The following is a 15,333-nucleotide window of genomic DNA, read 5'->3' on the forward strand; positions in this document are numbered from 1 at the left end:
TTATATAGAGCAGAAGTTCTAAACAAAATAGGCTGGTAGTTTTTTTTTAGCATTATCCAGTTGAAAATTAAAAACATCAGTAGCCGTTGTAGATTGCAATACTTAATGTTAGTAGACAGACAGTATGAGCAACAAATGCGTCTAAAATCGCCTTAGTCGTGAATTAATCATCTAATTAATTAAATGTCTTTTTTCATAATTTTCACCCTCTCCTAAAGAATTCATATATAACAATTGTAGGCTGGAATCTATAGCATTTATAATCTGTTATTTTTTTCAAAAACAAAAAAAAAAATCGTTACATAATCACACAATATAGAAATTTTACAATTATAACTAAAGACAGTTTAGCTGGGAGGTCTGCAGAGAGCCCAACACTATAAGAACTGTGTTTTTTTTCAGTGTTTCTTTTTTCCAGACTTTTTTTCTTCCGGCAGGGTGAGCACTTGAAATTTTCTAAGGTGGGGGGGGGGGGGGGGGGGGGTTGTTGTAAAGTACAAAGTAGACTCGTAAACTTAGCAACAATTTCAATAGAATGTGATTACGCTTGCAAACTGGAATTGAAGGACTTAGTATAAACTTTTGAAACGATGAAGGCAAGTAAAATTTGATTTTGATGTCAACTTATAACGTGTATGCTATTGATAATAAGGTAATATGCCACTTTTAATTAAGTGTTTTTTTATACAAATGTTTAATTATCGATTTGTGTAAAAGGGAAGTTTTAATCAATTTTGCCTATGGCGCTAAATAACCTGGCGCCGGCATTGGCCCCACCCCCAATTCGCTATACCAAAGCTGTTAACCCCTCCCCCCTCTCACGCTACCATACAAGGGCGCCATCTCACCGCCCCTACAACGACTATAGCCCTGATCTACCACTTAGAGGACCACTGCCCTAAACTCTAGCCAGCGATAGTCCTGATCTACCACTTGGAGAACCACTGCCCTAAACCAGCGATAGTCCTGATCTACCACTTAGAGGACCACTGCCCTAAACCAGCGATAGCCCTGATCTACCACATTGAGGACCACTGCCCTAAACTCTAGCCAGCGATAGCCCTGATCTACCACTTAGAGGACCACTGTCCTAAACCAGCGATAGCCCTGATCTACCACTTAGAGGACCACTGTCCTAAACTCTAGCCAGCGATAGCCCTGATCTACCACTTAGAGGACCACTGTCCTAAACCAGCGATAGCCCTGATCTACCACTTAGAGGACCACTGTCCTAAACTCTAGCCAGCGATAGCCCTGATCTACCACTTAGAGGACCACTGCCCTAAACTCTAGCCAGCGATAGCCCTGATCTACCACTTAGAGGACCACTGCCCTAAACTCTAGCCAGCGATAGCCCTGATCTACCACTTAGAGGACCACTGCCCTAAACTCTAGCCAGCGATAACAGAAGCTAATCAACAACAAAACCAGTACTTTGTACCTGTTCGGTCTCTTTATACCCGAGGTAAGCAGACGCTGAACATCAGCTTTCACACTTTCAAATTATCTTCCGTTCATTAATATACTTATTATTTTAACTTGTATACTGTGCTTTATAAAACAAATTATAGAATTTTTAAATTAATTTGTTTCCCGTCTAAAAATGATGTTAATGTTTTTAAAAAAATCCTGACTGACAGGTATGAAATACCTGTTTGCCAGCATGACTTCAACTATTGTCTGTATCCTACTGGCCGTGGTTACGGTGTGTTCAGCAGTCCCAGCCTGGTACCTGAACGCTAGGCAGAGTTTTATTGAGAGCGAGGCATCCATGCGTGTCGGCGCTGGGCAGGTGAGTGCTTTAAGAAAAAAAAACTGTCACGTCCACGTCTTTTAGATGGTTAATATTCGACTTAACTTTTTTTTTTTAATCGGGTGATAATTGGAAAACAGGCGTTTGCTCGATGATCTCGCGTCTCTCACACGTTGGTATAGAAATATGGCTCTGGTCAGCGTTGTAGAGCCGATATGAATCTATACATTTCATGGGTAGGCCTAATCAAACCTGATGCTAGTGGAGACACACTTGAAGGTTCTTACTAGTAAAATTAGCTTATACACGTTATAGACATATGGCTGCTATGAATATATACATTTCATGGGAATATCTAACCTGACTCTAACGGTTCTTACTACTTGTATTAACTTATACATGGTATATAGTCAGGGTTGTAGAGCGGCTAGAGCCGTTATGAATTTATACATTTCATAAGAATGAATATCGGACACTAACGGAGTCACACATGAAAGTTCTTACTAGTAATATTAACTTATACTCGGTATTGACACATGACCATAGTCATGGTTTTAGAGCCGTTATGAATTTATACATTTCAAGGGAATATTTATGTAATGGTTCTTACTTGTAATATTAACTTATGCAAGGTATAGTGTTAGGCAGTGGCGTAGCGAGGTCGGGTGTCACCCGGTGCGGCACTTAATGGTGTCACCCCCCAGAGGCGTAGCGACCCTTCCCGGGGACAAACTTTCAAATTTTCGATTTGCACCCCACCCCTCAAACTTTCGATTTGCACCCCCCCCCTCAAGTTTTTCTCTATATATTTTACTATTTTTTGCCTTGGTGTCACCCCCCTAAATGGTGTCACCCGGTGCGGTCCGCACCCCCCGCCCCCCCCCCCCTCGCTACGCCTCTGGTTTCAGGCCATTGTATGCGTAGTACAGCCGTTATGAATCTCTACATTTCATGAGAATATCTAATATGACGCTAATGTTGTCTACTAATATTAACTTCTACCTCCCCTGGGAAAAATGTCAAGGAACGCTTATGAGTATCGAACCCTTCTATTTTTCACAAAAGTGAATATATACGGTAGGCAAAGATTGTTAATAGATAGTAAAATGCCGTTTTATATAGTAAGAAACTTTCCAATACCATAGGTGTTGAACGCCAAAGAAGAAAAGGTTAACAGGTATCTGATGCAGTTGAAGAACGCGGCCGTACAGGAGAGCATCACTTCCACCATCCCCTACCCTCCAGCGGTATCGTTTTTTAAGAGCAAGGACTGGATTGACAACTCCACTATATACGATATCATCAAGCTCATGCCAAAAGGTATGGATTATAATAATTGCGACAGGAATGCGCTTTCTATTTAGTTAAAAAGTGCATCTTTTCAAGGCCATTTCTTTTCTCATTGTTTAGTATTATTATGCAAGAGTACTAAATATCAACATTAAGATAATAATTTATTAGTAAAGTTTGTCTTAGCAGATCATTACTATGTATGTAGCAATGAAAACAAAAACACCGCCACAAAAACAGTGTTGACTAAATTATGTACAAGCAATTTACAGTAATTTAGCCGTAACTGTACTTAAACTTATATGTTACCTTCCCTTGAAATATGGTCTACTTCAGGATTAATTATTTAATTAATTAATTACTTTTCAGGCGGAGTCCTGCACCTGCACGACGGCGCCATGACGTCATTGAACTGGACGGTCAAGACGCTCACTTACCTCCCCAACTTGTACACAAAGAAAGACAACGACAGGTTTTCTACACGGCTGTTTAATTTCTCGGTTACCTCCCCTGGTAGCGGTGAGTTTTTTTTTTTAGGGTAGCTACTCTAGGACAACTCTAGGACATGTACTAAGCGGAAACTCCGGAATATCTCAGGAGGGGGTGGGGTGTGCGTCGAAGAGCTCCAAAGCTCCCTTTCCCAGACAAAAAAAAAATTAATTAAAATTTATGTAGAAAAAATGCACTTTAACCAGATTCCGCAGCCACGGAAATTGTATGTATAGCCCTCTCCTCCGCCCCCCCCCCCTGAGAGAAGTGCATGGAAGAAACCTTGATACAACGTGCAAGTATAAAAAGGTTCACAAATTTAGCCTTACAAATACCTAAAATCAATACAGTTTATATTTTCCTGAACTATAATTCTAAAAGCGATAGCCCGGATACGATTTAGTTAAAAACTATAGTAATCTTTCTTATTCATAGTCTATCGCAATGTTTATAACGAACGTATGCACCATAGGGCTCACAGGATATCCCAGGGCGCCAAATTGCACCATGCCGGGGCGCCGACGGACGCGCCTGATTCAATTTAGTGAAATACTATAAACCCTAGCTTGTTCGCAAACCGAAAGATAGAAGCAAACAGAAGTGGCTTCTAATCCGTTTGAGCTTTATGTATTAGATATAGTGAATGCAAAGCGTCTAAGAATTCAGGGTTGGCTAGCACTTTGGAAGCGATGGGATATGTTGCGCTTTCAGCGGCGGGGTTTAGTGTAAATTTGATTTAAGTAATCTTTTAAGCAAAGAACACTTTTTTTGTACTAATTTACAATTTAATTGTGACATAGGCTACCTGTTTAAAAAAACTAAATTTTGTAGTAACTATCATATTAAAATAAAATACTTCTTTTTTTAAATACTTTTATTTTCAAATATTTTAAATACAAAGCTTTGTTTTTTTTTGGTGTTTTTAAAAAAAATAAAATTCTTTTTTATAACTTTATTTCAAATATAAAGTAAAAAGTAAAGTTTCCCTTTCAAACCTGACGGTCTATGGGGCAAGTAGAGTTCTTGAACCCGGATTCGAACTCGAGACTTACGGGTAGCAGTCCAGCTCTCTACCACTAGACCACTCCGTCCCATTATTTCAAATATAAGCAAGTAATAAATCAAATACTTCAATATGTATATGTGTATTTGTTTGTGCATTCGTCTGAACAAATTCAAATGTTTACAAAGATTTCATTACAAGAACAAAACGATGATCAGTTATTTGACGATCAAATCGTCCAAACGTAGGTAAAAAATAGTAACGGCACTGTATTTTTTTTTCTATGAAGATTAGAGTCTGTGTAAAGCTATTATATTGTGTTACCTGGCCTAACTAATTATGGTGTATAAGTGTGTCGCTTGTTGTTTGATTAGGATGTTGTATATTTTATTGTGTCTTCCCCAATAATGCTTTTGTTTCCTTGGAATGTTGCTAGCATTTCCCCCATAGTGTGGTGTTTAATTTTAAAATGCTCTATATGTTTAACCCTATGTAGTATTGTGCTAATGGATGCTAATGTGGTTCTATCCTTATTCTATCCAGATGTTTTAAATCGGAAGGTGTTTATTTTTTTCTGAATGTCATGTAGCCCTATTCCTTCATTTAATTTGTTTTGAATTAATTTTATTTATTCTTTTATTTTTTTAAATTTAATTTAATTGTTTTTTTTTTAGTTTATTTTTTTAAAATAATTTTATTTTCCATAAAACAAAATACAACATATTTATAGTGACATTGTTTACATAAATTTTGAATGAATAAATACATATGTTAATTATATACATGAAGAAGGTGGAAATACAACATTTTTACAGTACGCTGATTTGCGTTTCTTTAGTTATATACAAGAAGCGAAAAAAGAAAAACAAGAAATACAATTTATTCACAGTGACTTCTTTGACTTGTCTTTTAGTAAAGAAATAAATGAATCATATGTGTGGGAGAAAAAATATATATATACATATAAAGCTCTGGTGTATGTAGTTAGGTGGACTCGTGGTCGTTATACTTATTTGCACCCAGATTTGAACTTGGGACTTTCGGGTTAGCAGTCCAGTTCTCTACCTCTGGACCACTCTTTCTCCATACAACGGAGTTGAGTTTATTAGTTAGTTTATTTTTTTAGTTAAAAAAAAAGCATACATCAAAAAGACAGAATTCAAACATAAAGTAGATTTTTTATCAAAAAGATAAACTGATAACACATGTTTAAAGCGTTTTATTTTCAATTACAAAGTATTTTTAATACGCAGTTTACAAAAAAATGTGAATTAGACACATTATTCAGAAAAACATAATTACATTTTTTATTTACTTAGTATTATTAATACATTTTATCATTTATTTGTTACACTACAGACAATTGTTTGGGTTATCATAAATTATGAATCTGTGAATTGGATTACTTCCCTTGAGACGTAATACATTAAAAAAATATATTTAAAAAAAAATTTACCCATGTCCGAATTAGCTGACAATGTAAATGGGTCATTTCCTTAACTGAAGCTAATTATTTTGGTGCTAGATACTAAAATAATCATGTTGATGAATGTGTGTGTTTGGGGGGGGGGGCACATTTGTTTTTTTTCCAGCAAAACTTATTCTCGTTAATGGTAAAGAACTGTGCCTGTACATGTTTATCTAAATACGTTGTATAGCCTACCTGCCATATTTTACAAGAGGTTTTTTTTTTTTTGGGGGGGGGGGGGGGGATAGAAGGACTGCGTGTGTAATTTAAACTTTCATCCGGTGAGTGTTTTGTTATGTGAGTGAGTGTGCGTGCCAGTGGCGGAACTAGAAAAAACGGGCCACCCCGCAAAAAAAAAATTCTGGGCCCCCCCCCCTATATATATATATATATATATATATATATATATATATATATATATATATATATATATATATATATATATATATATATATATATATATATATAAACATTGGATACTCGTTTCTGGCCTAATCAGGTTTTGAGTAAAAAGTCTTTTTTTTTTCTCAATTTAAACAAATTACAACATGTCTTGTGTGTGAGTACTTTGGTCTGTTTTGAATTTTTTTTTTTTTTTAAAGTTAGACTCTAGAACTAGTTTTTTTTTTCTAGAACTATTCAATATGTTTGTTATAATACTGGCTAGCCTTAAGTTAGGCCGGTCAAAGGAATATAAAACGTGAAGGCTTTGTATGTGTAATGGTTTCTCGTGTTATGTTTATTTTTTCTTTCATTTATATTTATATTATTTGTTTTAAATATATTTCCTTCTGATGCTATCTCATTCTTTAGTATGTATGTTTTTAAAAATAATAATGAAGAGAAGTAATTGCTTTTTAATTTGTTTAATACAAATATATTAAAAGGAGCTAATGAGCATCCCTATTTAACTATTTAGAAAAGGGAAATAAGTCATGGAAGTGTTTTGAACGTTTGCCTACCTTACACACTACATCTCAGGCATATATTTTTTTTACGCAACAGCATGTGTTAGCTTCTGTATAACATCACTACAGTATGTTTGTTATTTACACAATCTTTTACCGTCAAGTCAAAAATGCAAGAAAATTATTTTTTTAACTATAAAAAATGTATTATGGTCGGCAATGGGCCCCTAAATGGCGTGGGCCCCCCCGCAATGCAGGGTCTGGCGGCACTGTAGTTCCGCCCCTGGTGCGTGCGTGTATGGTTAAAAGTAGATACATGTTTCATAAAATAATAGGGGAGAATGTAGCGAGAAACATGGGGGTGGGGGAGGGGAGGTGATAGGCTGTAAGAGAGAGGGCGAGAGAGTGAGAGTGAGCGTGATAGCGAGAGAGAGAGAGAAGGAGTGGAGGTTAGAAAGAAAGGTAGACCTCTTCAGTACTGTCAAGTAAGACAAATTGTCCAATAAAAACCTAGTGTATTTTGTGTTTTATGTTTTTTGTAAGACCTGTTTCAACAGTGTAACGTAAGACAATATGTCCTATAAAATCTAGTGTATTTTGTGTTTTATGTTTTTTGTAAGACCTGTTTCAACAGTGTAACGTAAGACAATATGTCCAATAAAATCTAGTGTATTTTGTGTTTTATGTTTTTTGTAAGACCTGTTTCAACAGTGTAACGTAAGACAATATGTCAAATAAAATCTAGTGTATTTTGTGTTTTATGTTTTTTGTAAGACCTGTTTCAACAGTGTAACGTAAGACAATATGTCCAATAAAATCTAGTGTATTTTGTGTTTTATATTTTTTTTGTAAATCAGACTGGGACCTCGTGTCAGATCTGCGACAGAAATCTGGCAACGTCGAGCAATTTGACGAGATGTAAGTTTTTTATTCCAATTTTTTTATGCACTATTCTTGTATCCACATGACTGAGACGTTTCATTGCAGATTATTTTTTTATCCACATGATAGAGACTATTATTTTATCCACATAACGATACCATATTGTATCCAAATTATCGAGACTATTCTTATATCCACACGACATGACTAATATACTATCAATACAGAGACCGTAGCTACCCTTCCCGGCGCCCGGGGACAAACTTTCAATTTGGCGCCCCCCTTGGGATCAACCTTTCAATTTTCTATTTGCACCCCCTGGAACTTTCGATTTGCATCCCCCCCCTTGAACTTTCGATTTCAATTTGTTTTTCCAACGCGGTCGGCGCCCGGGGACATATGTACTCCCTGCTCCCCACCCCTTCGCTACGCCTCTGTATCAATATGACAGGCTATTCTTGTAACCACATGACAGAGACTATTCTTAAGCGGAACTATGGGTTGCTATGTGTCTTTTAGTACCCTTCGACTTCGTAATGTATGCAGACCCTTCCCGGCGCCCGAGACAAACTTTTCGATTTGCACCCCCCCTCGAGATTTCGAATTGCACCCCCCCTTCAAACTTTCGATTTGCACCCCCCCCCTCCAGATTTCGATTTGCACCCCCCCCCTTCCATATTTTGATTTGCACCCCCCTCCCTCAAGCTTTCAATTTGCACCCCCCTCAACTTTTCAATTTATTTTCCCAACCCATTTTGGCGCCCCCTAAGCTCGGCGCCCGGGGACATATGTCCCCCCCCCCCCCTCGCTACGCTACTGAATGTATGTGTGGAAACATTCGGTCTTACAAAATACAAGAAATCTTTAGGATAATTGTCATTTTTTAAATTTAAATTTTATTGTGCGAGATTTGTGGGTGGAATTAGTATTATATCAAACATGCTTGCTAATATTTAAATAGTGCTGAACTACGATACAGTATTTAGTTTCGCTGTTGTGTAGTATGTTTTTTGCGTGAATGAGAATATAATTTTAACTTCTTCTTCTTCTTCTTCGTTCTTAATTATTAGTGTTGAAGGGGAACGAGATTTATCTGCCAGTGGGTTTGAACTCGAGACGTTGTTCGAATTTATCAACCATGAGCTTTTTTGCCGACTCGACCACGCCTCCAACACAATTAAGCGGTACGTGTCAACTGGTTATGCGCCATTGAGGCCATTGACTCCGATTTCAGCCTGCTTTTCTTTTTGGATTTGCTTCCATAGCCTTTGTCCAACCAAGAACAAACTACAAGGCAGCAGTTGTTTAATTTTGGAGTTGTCTCTCCTAGAAGAGTGGCTGTCCCCAGTTAACGAGCCTCATCTGCCCGAGGGTTCGAACACGAGACTTTTCGGTTTGGCAACCATGAGCTTTACCGACTCGACCACGCCGACCCCTTAATTTTAACTAAATGTTTGAGGACATGACATGAAATCAGGTTCGCAGAAAAAAAAAGTTATATTTAAAAAAAAAGCATTTGTGCCTATGTGCGTATATTGTTACATTCTATTTTTTTATGTGAGTATATTTATGTGTATGTATGTTTTGAAAATAGGCATGTGTGTGAAAGTATAACAGGATACGTTATGTATGTGATTTTTTATTCGCATAAGCGTACTATAAATCTACTCGACCCCCACCCCCTCCCCACACCTCCCCCCACACATCTCCCCACAGGCTGATGGATGAGATCTCCATCAAAGTGACGGATCCGTTCATCTCATACCCGTCCATCAACGACGTCTGGCAAAAGTTCAACTGCTACTTCAACTCCATGTTCGGGCTCATCCACAACCTGCCTAACATCAAGTAAAGTACTGTTTCACACTTTTAACTTGTAGTGACACCATGGTGTCAGAGTTTCTTCCAAGCATCTGTTCGGGGGGGGGGGGGGGGGGGCAGAGCCCCCGAAATTTTTTTACCGCCCCCCCCCCCCCCCTCCGAACGAAATGAAATTTATATAATTTATATAGAAAATATATACTTTTAACAGTGTCCGCCCCCCCCCCCCGAAGAAAGTCTACCGCCCCCCCCCCCCCCGAAAATTTCAAGTGCCCCTCCCCAGGAGAAAAAAGTCTGAAAGAAACACTGCATGGTGTGCTGGTCGCATCGTGTAACACCCTAACTGCAGAGTTTCTTTCAGACATTACTCAAACTCATCTTCCCCTTCCATGAACCACGTCTAACACCCCTCCCCTCCGGACAATATATATATATATATATATATATATATATATATATATATATATATATATATATATATATATATATACGTTAAACAATGTCCGTTGCCCCCCCCCCTCCTGATATTTGAAGCACCCCATCCCCCGTCCCCACACCCCCGTCCCCACACGGAAATTTAGAGTGCACTACATGAGAAAAAATGTCTGAAAGAAATCTTGCCTACCTTGTGAACAACTGCAAATACTGCTCTATTGTCTAAAACATATTATAAATACGGGTATCAACCCATACACACATCGAAAAGAATGAATCTTACACGAATATAATGCAACGTACTCACCTTCCCTTTCAACACACACTGTCACTCCATTATCAGGACACAATCAAAACTAATTCGCTCTATAATTTATCGATAAAATAGCGTTAATTATACATGAATATAATGGTAATTTGTATATACAATTTAGCTTTGCAAGCAACAAATCATAAACAAAATAAGTTTTTAAAATTATTTAATTAAAATAATATCGTAAATGGTATTGCTAATATTATGAAATACTTTAGTTCTAATTACTTTCATAGGCGACCAGACAATAAATGTTTTATAACCGTTAACCTACCACTATTTCTACCATAAAACGACAGGCTTTACGTGGAGCAAGCGCTGAAAGAATTCTACTCAGATGGCGTACAGTATATGGAATTTCGGTCCGGATTTTTTGTAAGTTTTTGGTTTGGGTTTTTTAACAATCATCGAAATGTGTGCTGATAAAAATAAATGTCAATTAACATGTCATTTAAAAAGTTTAAATAATAAAATTCTGTAAAAGTTCTGTTTCTTAAAGTCTGTAAAACTTTACTGACGTAACTTAGATACATATATCGTATTGTTTATGTTAAGCTTTATTTTAACATATTTTTTTTAAACAAGGTGGACACCAACGGAACTGACGTCACAGAAAGTTATTTAAAGATCCTTCAGACAGCTGTTACGGAATTTAAACAGCAGCATTCAGATTTTGTTGGGGTTAGGGTTATTATCCCGGGTACCAGGTAGGGTTAAGATTATTTGACTTAGTAAGGGTTAGGGCTTTAAATCGGGTATCACACGTGTGTGTGTGTATGTGGGACGAGAGGGGTATAAAAATGTAACAACATATATTTTGTAATTTTAAATGTTAAAATTGATGTAACTCGTTAGTTTCATTGATATTATGGTTATTTGAGAGATGGGGGAGGGGGGGGGGGTTGAAGGCTGAATAGGGTGGGGAATATGGACAGAAAGTCTGGGTTTCCAGATGAATATTGATTGTAAAGATAGGGCGAAGAAGATGAAGCTCTCATTAAAAGGCATGACAGCTAATAATGGATAATAAACAGCAGTAAATAATCTTGAAAGTAAAAACCTATAAAGACATTTTTGTTTTCAAATCAGATGTGAATTACGTTCCAAAGAGATCTAACAAATAAATGACGGTAGTTTCAATGATATCGTGTTTCTATCACTTCTAAGATAGCTTTAACAATTTTTGTAAACATTTTTAATAAACAATTTTTATCCCACAATAAGTCGTTGTGTCAATGTTTAGGTCATCGTCACCTGACCAGATGGCTAACGAGGTGAGTCGAGCCCTGGGTTTCATGCAAGAGTTTCCAGACCTGGTCATGGGGTTCGATCTGGTAGAGCAGGAAGACACGAACCACGACACTTTGTACTTCGTTGATCAGCTGTTGAAGGATGACCGCTCAATTATGCCGTACTTTTTTCATGCTGGGGAAACAGGTAGGGCGGGGATTGAACCAGGTATGTTGGGGGGTAAGGCAAGTAGAGTGGGGGGTAGGACAGGTAGGGTGGGGGTAGGACAGGTAGGGTGGAGTGGGGGTGGGACAGGTATGGTGGGGGTGGGACAGGTAAAATGGGGGTAGGACAGGTAGGGTGAGGTGGGGGTGGGACAGGTATGGTGGGGGTAGGGCAAGAAGGGTGGGGATAGGACAGGTAGGGTGGGGGTGGGACAGGTAGGGTGGGGGTGGGACAGGTATGATGGGGGTAGGGCAAGTAGGGTGGGGATAGGACAGGTAGGGTGGGGTGGGGGTGGGACAGGTGTGGTGGGGGTAGGGCAAGAAGGGTGGGGATAGGACAGGTAGGGTGGGGGTGGGACAGGTAGGGTGGGGGTGGGACAGGTATGATGGGGGTAGGGCAAGTAGGGTGGGGATAGGACAGGTAGGGTGGGGTGGGGGTGGGACAGGTGTGGTGGGGGTAGGGCAAGAAGGGTGGGGATAGGACAGGTAGGGTGGGGTGGGGATAGGACAGGTAGGGTGAGGTGGGGGTGGGACAGGTATGGTGGGGGTAGGGCAAGAAGGGTGGGGATAGGACAGGTAGGGTGGGGGTGGGACAGGTAGGGTGGGGGTGGGACAGGTATGATGGGGGTAGGGCAAGTAGGGTGGGGATAGGACAGGTAGGGTGGGGTGGGGGTGGGACAGGTGTGGTGGGGGTAGGGCAAGAAGGGTGGGGATAGGACAGGTAGGGTGGGGTGGGGATAGGACAGGTAGGGCGGGATGGGGGGGTAGGACATGTTGGGTAAGGGTAGGGCAAGTACGGTGGGGATAGGACAGGTATGGCGTGATGCGTGTTAATTTTTGTCGTTACAGACTGGAACCAAGGCGTGGATTACAACCTCATAGACTCCGTTCTCCTGAACGCCAGCCGTATCGGTCACGGGTTCGCGGCCATGCGGCACCCAAAGGTTATGGAGGCCGTCATAGCGCGAGGCATTGCTATAGAGCTGAACCCGATCTCTAATCAGGTCAGGGCTGTTCTAAACATGTGCCTACGGATTGAGTCAGGGGGGAGGGGGGGTGGGGTCTAGAAAAATGTTTTAAGAATGCGGGTAAAACGTTGTTATCTAGAACCTTAGTCTACGCAATCGGTACCTCATTATTTCGGTGAGTGATTAATGTACACTCAAGGTTTTCATGCGGTAGTGTAGGAAAACCCGTGTCCCGATAATTATTATCCAAGCGCAGGCATTGTTTACATTTAAATAACACAGTTTTAGAAAAGAAGAACACGCGTCTAAGAACATATGATTGGTAATGCATTGGTGATATCCTTCTAATATATTTCGTCAGACTTTCTTCTATCCCCGCGGCAACGCGCGGGGGGGGGGGGGGGGGGAGGGGGCGGGTACGCTAGTAAGTAATATTTACAACATAAGCACTAACTAATACTACAGTAGTATCAGATTAATATTAGTAATGTTCAAATTTTTATTTAGGGGTTTGGCTTGTCCCACATGGCTCATTATTTTGTAGACCCTGTAGTCGAAAACAGTGTCTCGGATGCGGGGGGGGGGGGGGGGGGGGGGGGAGGAGGAATTCGGAGGGCACTTGAAACTTTCGGGGGAGGGGGAGGAGAACTAAATTTTCCGGGGGAGGGGATCGTACAGTGGTAAAATTATATATTTTCTATCGGAATTATATTTTGTCTCGGGGAGTGGGTGTTCCCCCTTCCCGACGAGATGTCTGAAAGAAAACTTCTTTACATATATTTTTAAAAATATTTTAGCGTAAAATAAAATTCTTTAAAAAAACCGGGAGTAATCTCCCTTTAACTTTCTCGAATATTTTTATATAACACAACGGGAGATAGCACATCACGATATAGACATGATTTTTAATCCATTTTTAATTATTTAAACTTTGAGTCTCATATAAGTCACATATGAAACACTGCCTACAATCACGTTTTTGTCTCTCTACATCTACACGTACATAACATACTGCTCCTGTCTACTGAGGATTCGACCTAGTGTGAAATATATAACAAGGGTTCCATTTTTTTCTCGAAGGTTCTCGGGCTGGTGAACGACATCCGCAACCACCCGGGCAGCACCCTGATCGGCTACGGCGCCCCCGTGGTGGTGTCGTCAGACGACCCCGCCGTCTGGTTCGCCAGCCCCCTGTCACATGACTTCTACATGGCCTTCATGGCCCTGGGCGGGCTGGAGGATGACCTGAGGCTGCTCAAACAGTTGGCCATCAACTCTTTCGTGTGAGTCGTCTTGTTGGTAAAGTGTGGGGGATTAGGGGAGGATGGTGCTGGTGTAGGGGATTAGGGGAGGATGGTGCTGGTGTAGGGGATTAGGGGCGGGTGGTGCTGATGTAGGGGATTAGGGGAGGGTGGTGCTGATGTAGGGGATTAGGGGAGGGTGGTGCTGATGTAGGGGATTAGGGGAGGATGGTGTTGATGTAGGGTATTAGGGACGGATGGTGCTGATGTAGGGGATTAGGGGAGGATGGTGCTGATGTAGGGGATTAGGGGAGGATGGTGTTGATGTAGGGTATTAGGGACGGATGGTGCTGATGTAGGGGATTAGGGGAGGATGGTGTGGATGTAGGGGATTAGGGCTGATGTGGGAGATTAGTGGCGGTTGATGCTGGTGTGGGGGATTAGGGGTGGATGGTGCTGATGTAGGGGATTAGGGACGGGTTGTGCTGATGTAGGGGATTAGGGACGGGGGGTGCTGATGTAGGGGATTAGGGACGGTTGGTGCTGATGTAGGGGATTAGAGACGGGTTGTGCTGATGTAGGGGATTAGGGACGGATGGTGCTGATGTAGGGGATTAGAGATGTATGATGCTGAGGAACATACTTTATAAAAAAAAGTCTAATTTGCTATTCGGTCCATTTTGTTCGTGTATGTAAACAGATACAGCACACTGACTGAAGAGCAGAAGGAGGCGGCATTACAAAAATGGCAGACCCGATGGAACGCATTTATTGATGACGTCATTGCCAAGTACTCACTACAATAAAAGTAAAAGTTCTAAAAAAACTATTTTGAATTGTTGTTTTATTTTTTTTACAATAATCCACACACAGGTACTACTAAATATGGACATGCTCCATTGCTCTCGTTAAGTGTTTAAAAAACACTTGCGCTTGTGTCGCTAACAGATTTCACGCTTGTATTAGATGGGTAATTTGTTGTCTGAAACCTTTAGCGATTTATTTCAATTGTGAATCAAATCTTTACGAAAAAGACTCAAACTTTGAATCAACAACTTAGAAATTTATCTTACAACTACATGGGTCAAAGTAAATAACGATTTAATGAAAGTGTGGATAAACAAAATAATTATCCAGTTCACATCTATTTATAACAAAATAATTAACATCAATAATACGTAAATACTCCGTAATAAGCTGTAGACTTTACTAAAAGAAGGCTGAAGATTACTCTGATAAATTCTATTGGACATAGATTGCTATGCCTATAATACGTATGTTTATATGGACAAATAGATTATTTTTCAT

General features: G+C 40.0%; 1 protein-coding gene across 2 annotated transcripts; it reads left to right on the top strand.

Annotated features, from left to right (window-relative positions):
• The first annotated feature begins 1,247 nt into the window (after positions 1–1,247).
• LOC131955985 (adenosine deaminase AGSA-like) lies at positions 1,248–14,854 on the top strand. Of its 2 annotated transcripts, XM_059320322.1 has the most exons (13): positions 1,248–1,465; positions 1,641–1,792; positions 2,899–3,073; positions 3,413–3,562; positions 7,769–7,829; positions 8,864–8,977; positions 9,510–9,641; positions 10,662–10,737; positions 10,948–11,069; positions 11,606–11,799; positions 12,666–12,820; positions 13,865–14,067; positions 14,726–14,854. In XM_059320322.1, the coding sequence occupies exons 2-13, from the start codon at positions 1,643–1,645 to the stop codon at positions 14,829–14,831; spliced, it is 1,638 nt and encodes a 545-aa protein (XP_059176305.1). In that variant the 5' UTR covers positions 1,248–1,465; positions 1,641–1,642; the 3' UTR covers positions 14,832–14,854. The 2 variants fall into 2 exon arrangements, with proteins under 2 accessions (XP_059176305.1, XP_059176306.1); XM_059320323.1 differs by lacking the exon at positions 8,864–8,977 and having other exon boundaries at positions 1,276–1,465.
• Positions 14,855–15,333: the final 479 nt, after the last annotated feature.

Source organism: Physella acuta, unplaced genomic scaffold (genome assembly GCF_028476545.2).
Source record: "Physella acuta isolate Inbredline_101_S28 unplaced genomic scaffold, ASM2847654v3 ptg001120l, whole genome shotgun sequence".
NCBI lineage: Eukaryota > Metazoa > Mollusca > Gastropoda > Physidae > Physella > Physella acuta.

Excerpts from the sequence above, each read along its gene's own strand:
- LOC131955985 (XM_059320322.1), top strand. The coding sequence starts at position 1,643 with ATGAAATACCTGTTTGCCAGCATGACTTCAACTATTGTCTGTATCCTA. Across the intron at positions 7,830-8,863 it reads GTCGAGCAATTTGACGAGAT|TGTTGAAGGGGAACGAGATT; the intron begins GTAAGTTTTTTA and ends CTTAATTATTAG. Across the intron at positions 9,642-10,661 it reads CACAACCTGCCTAACATCAA|GCTTTACGTGGAGCAAGCGC; the intron begins GTAAAGTACTGT and ends ATAAAACGACAG.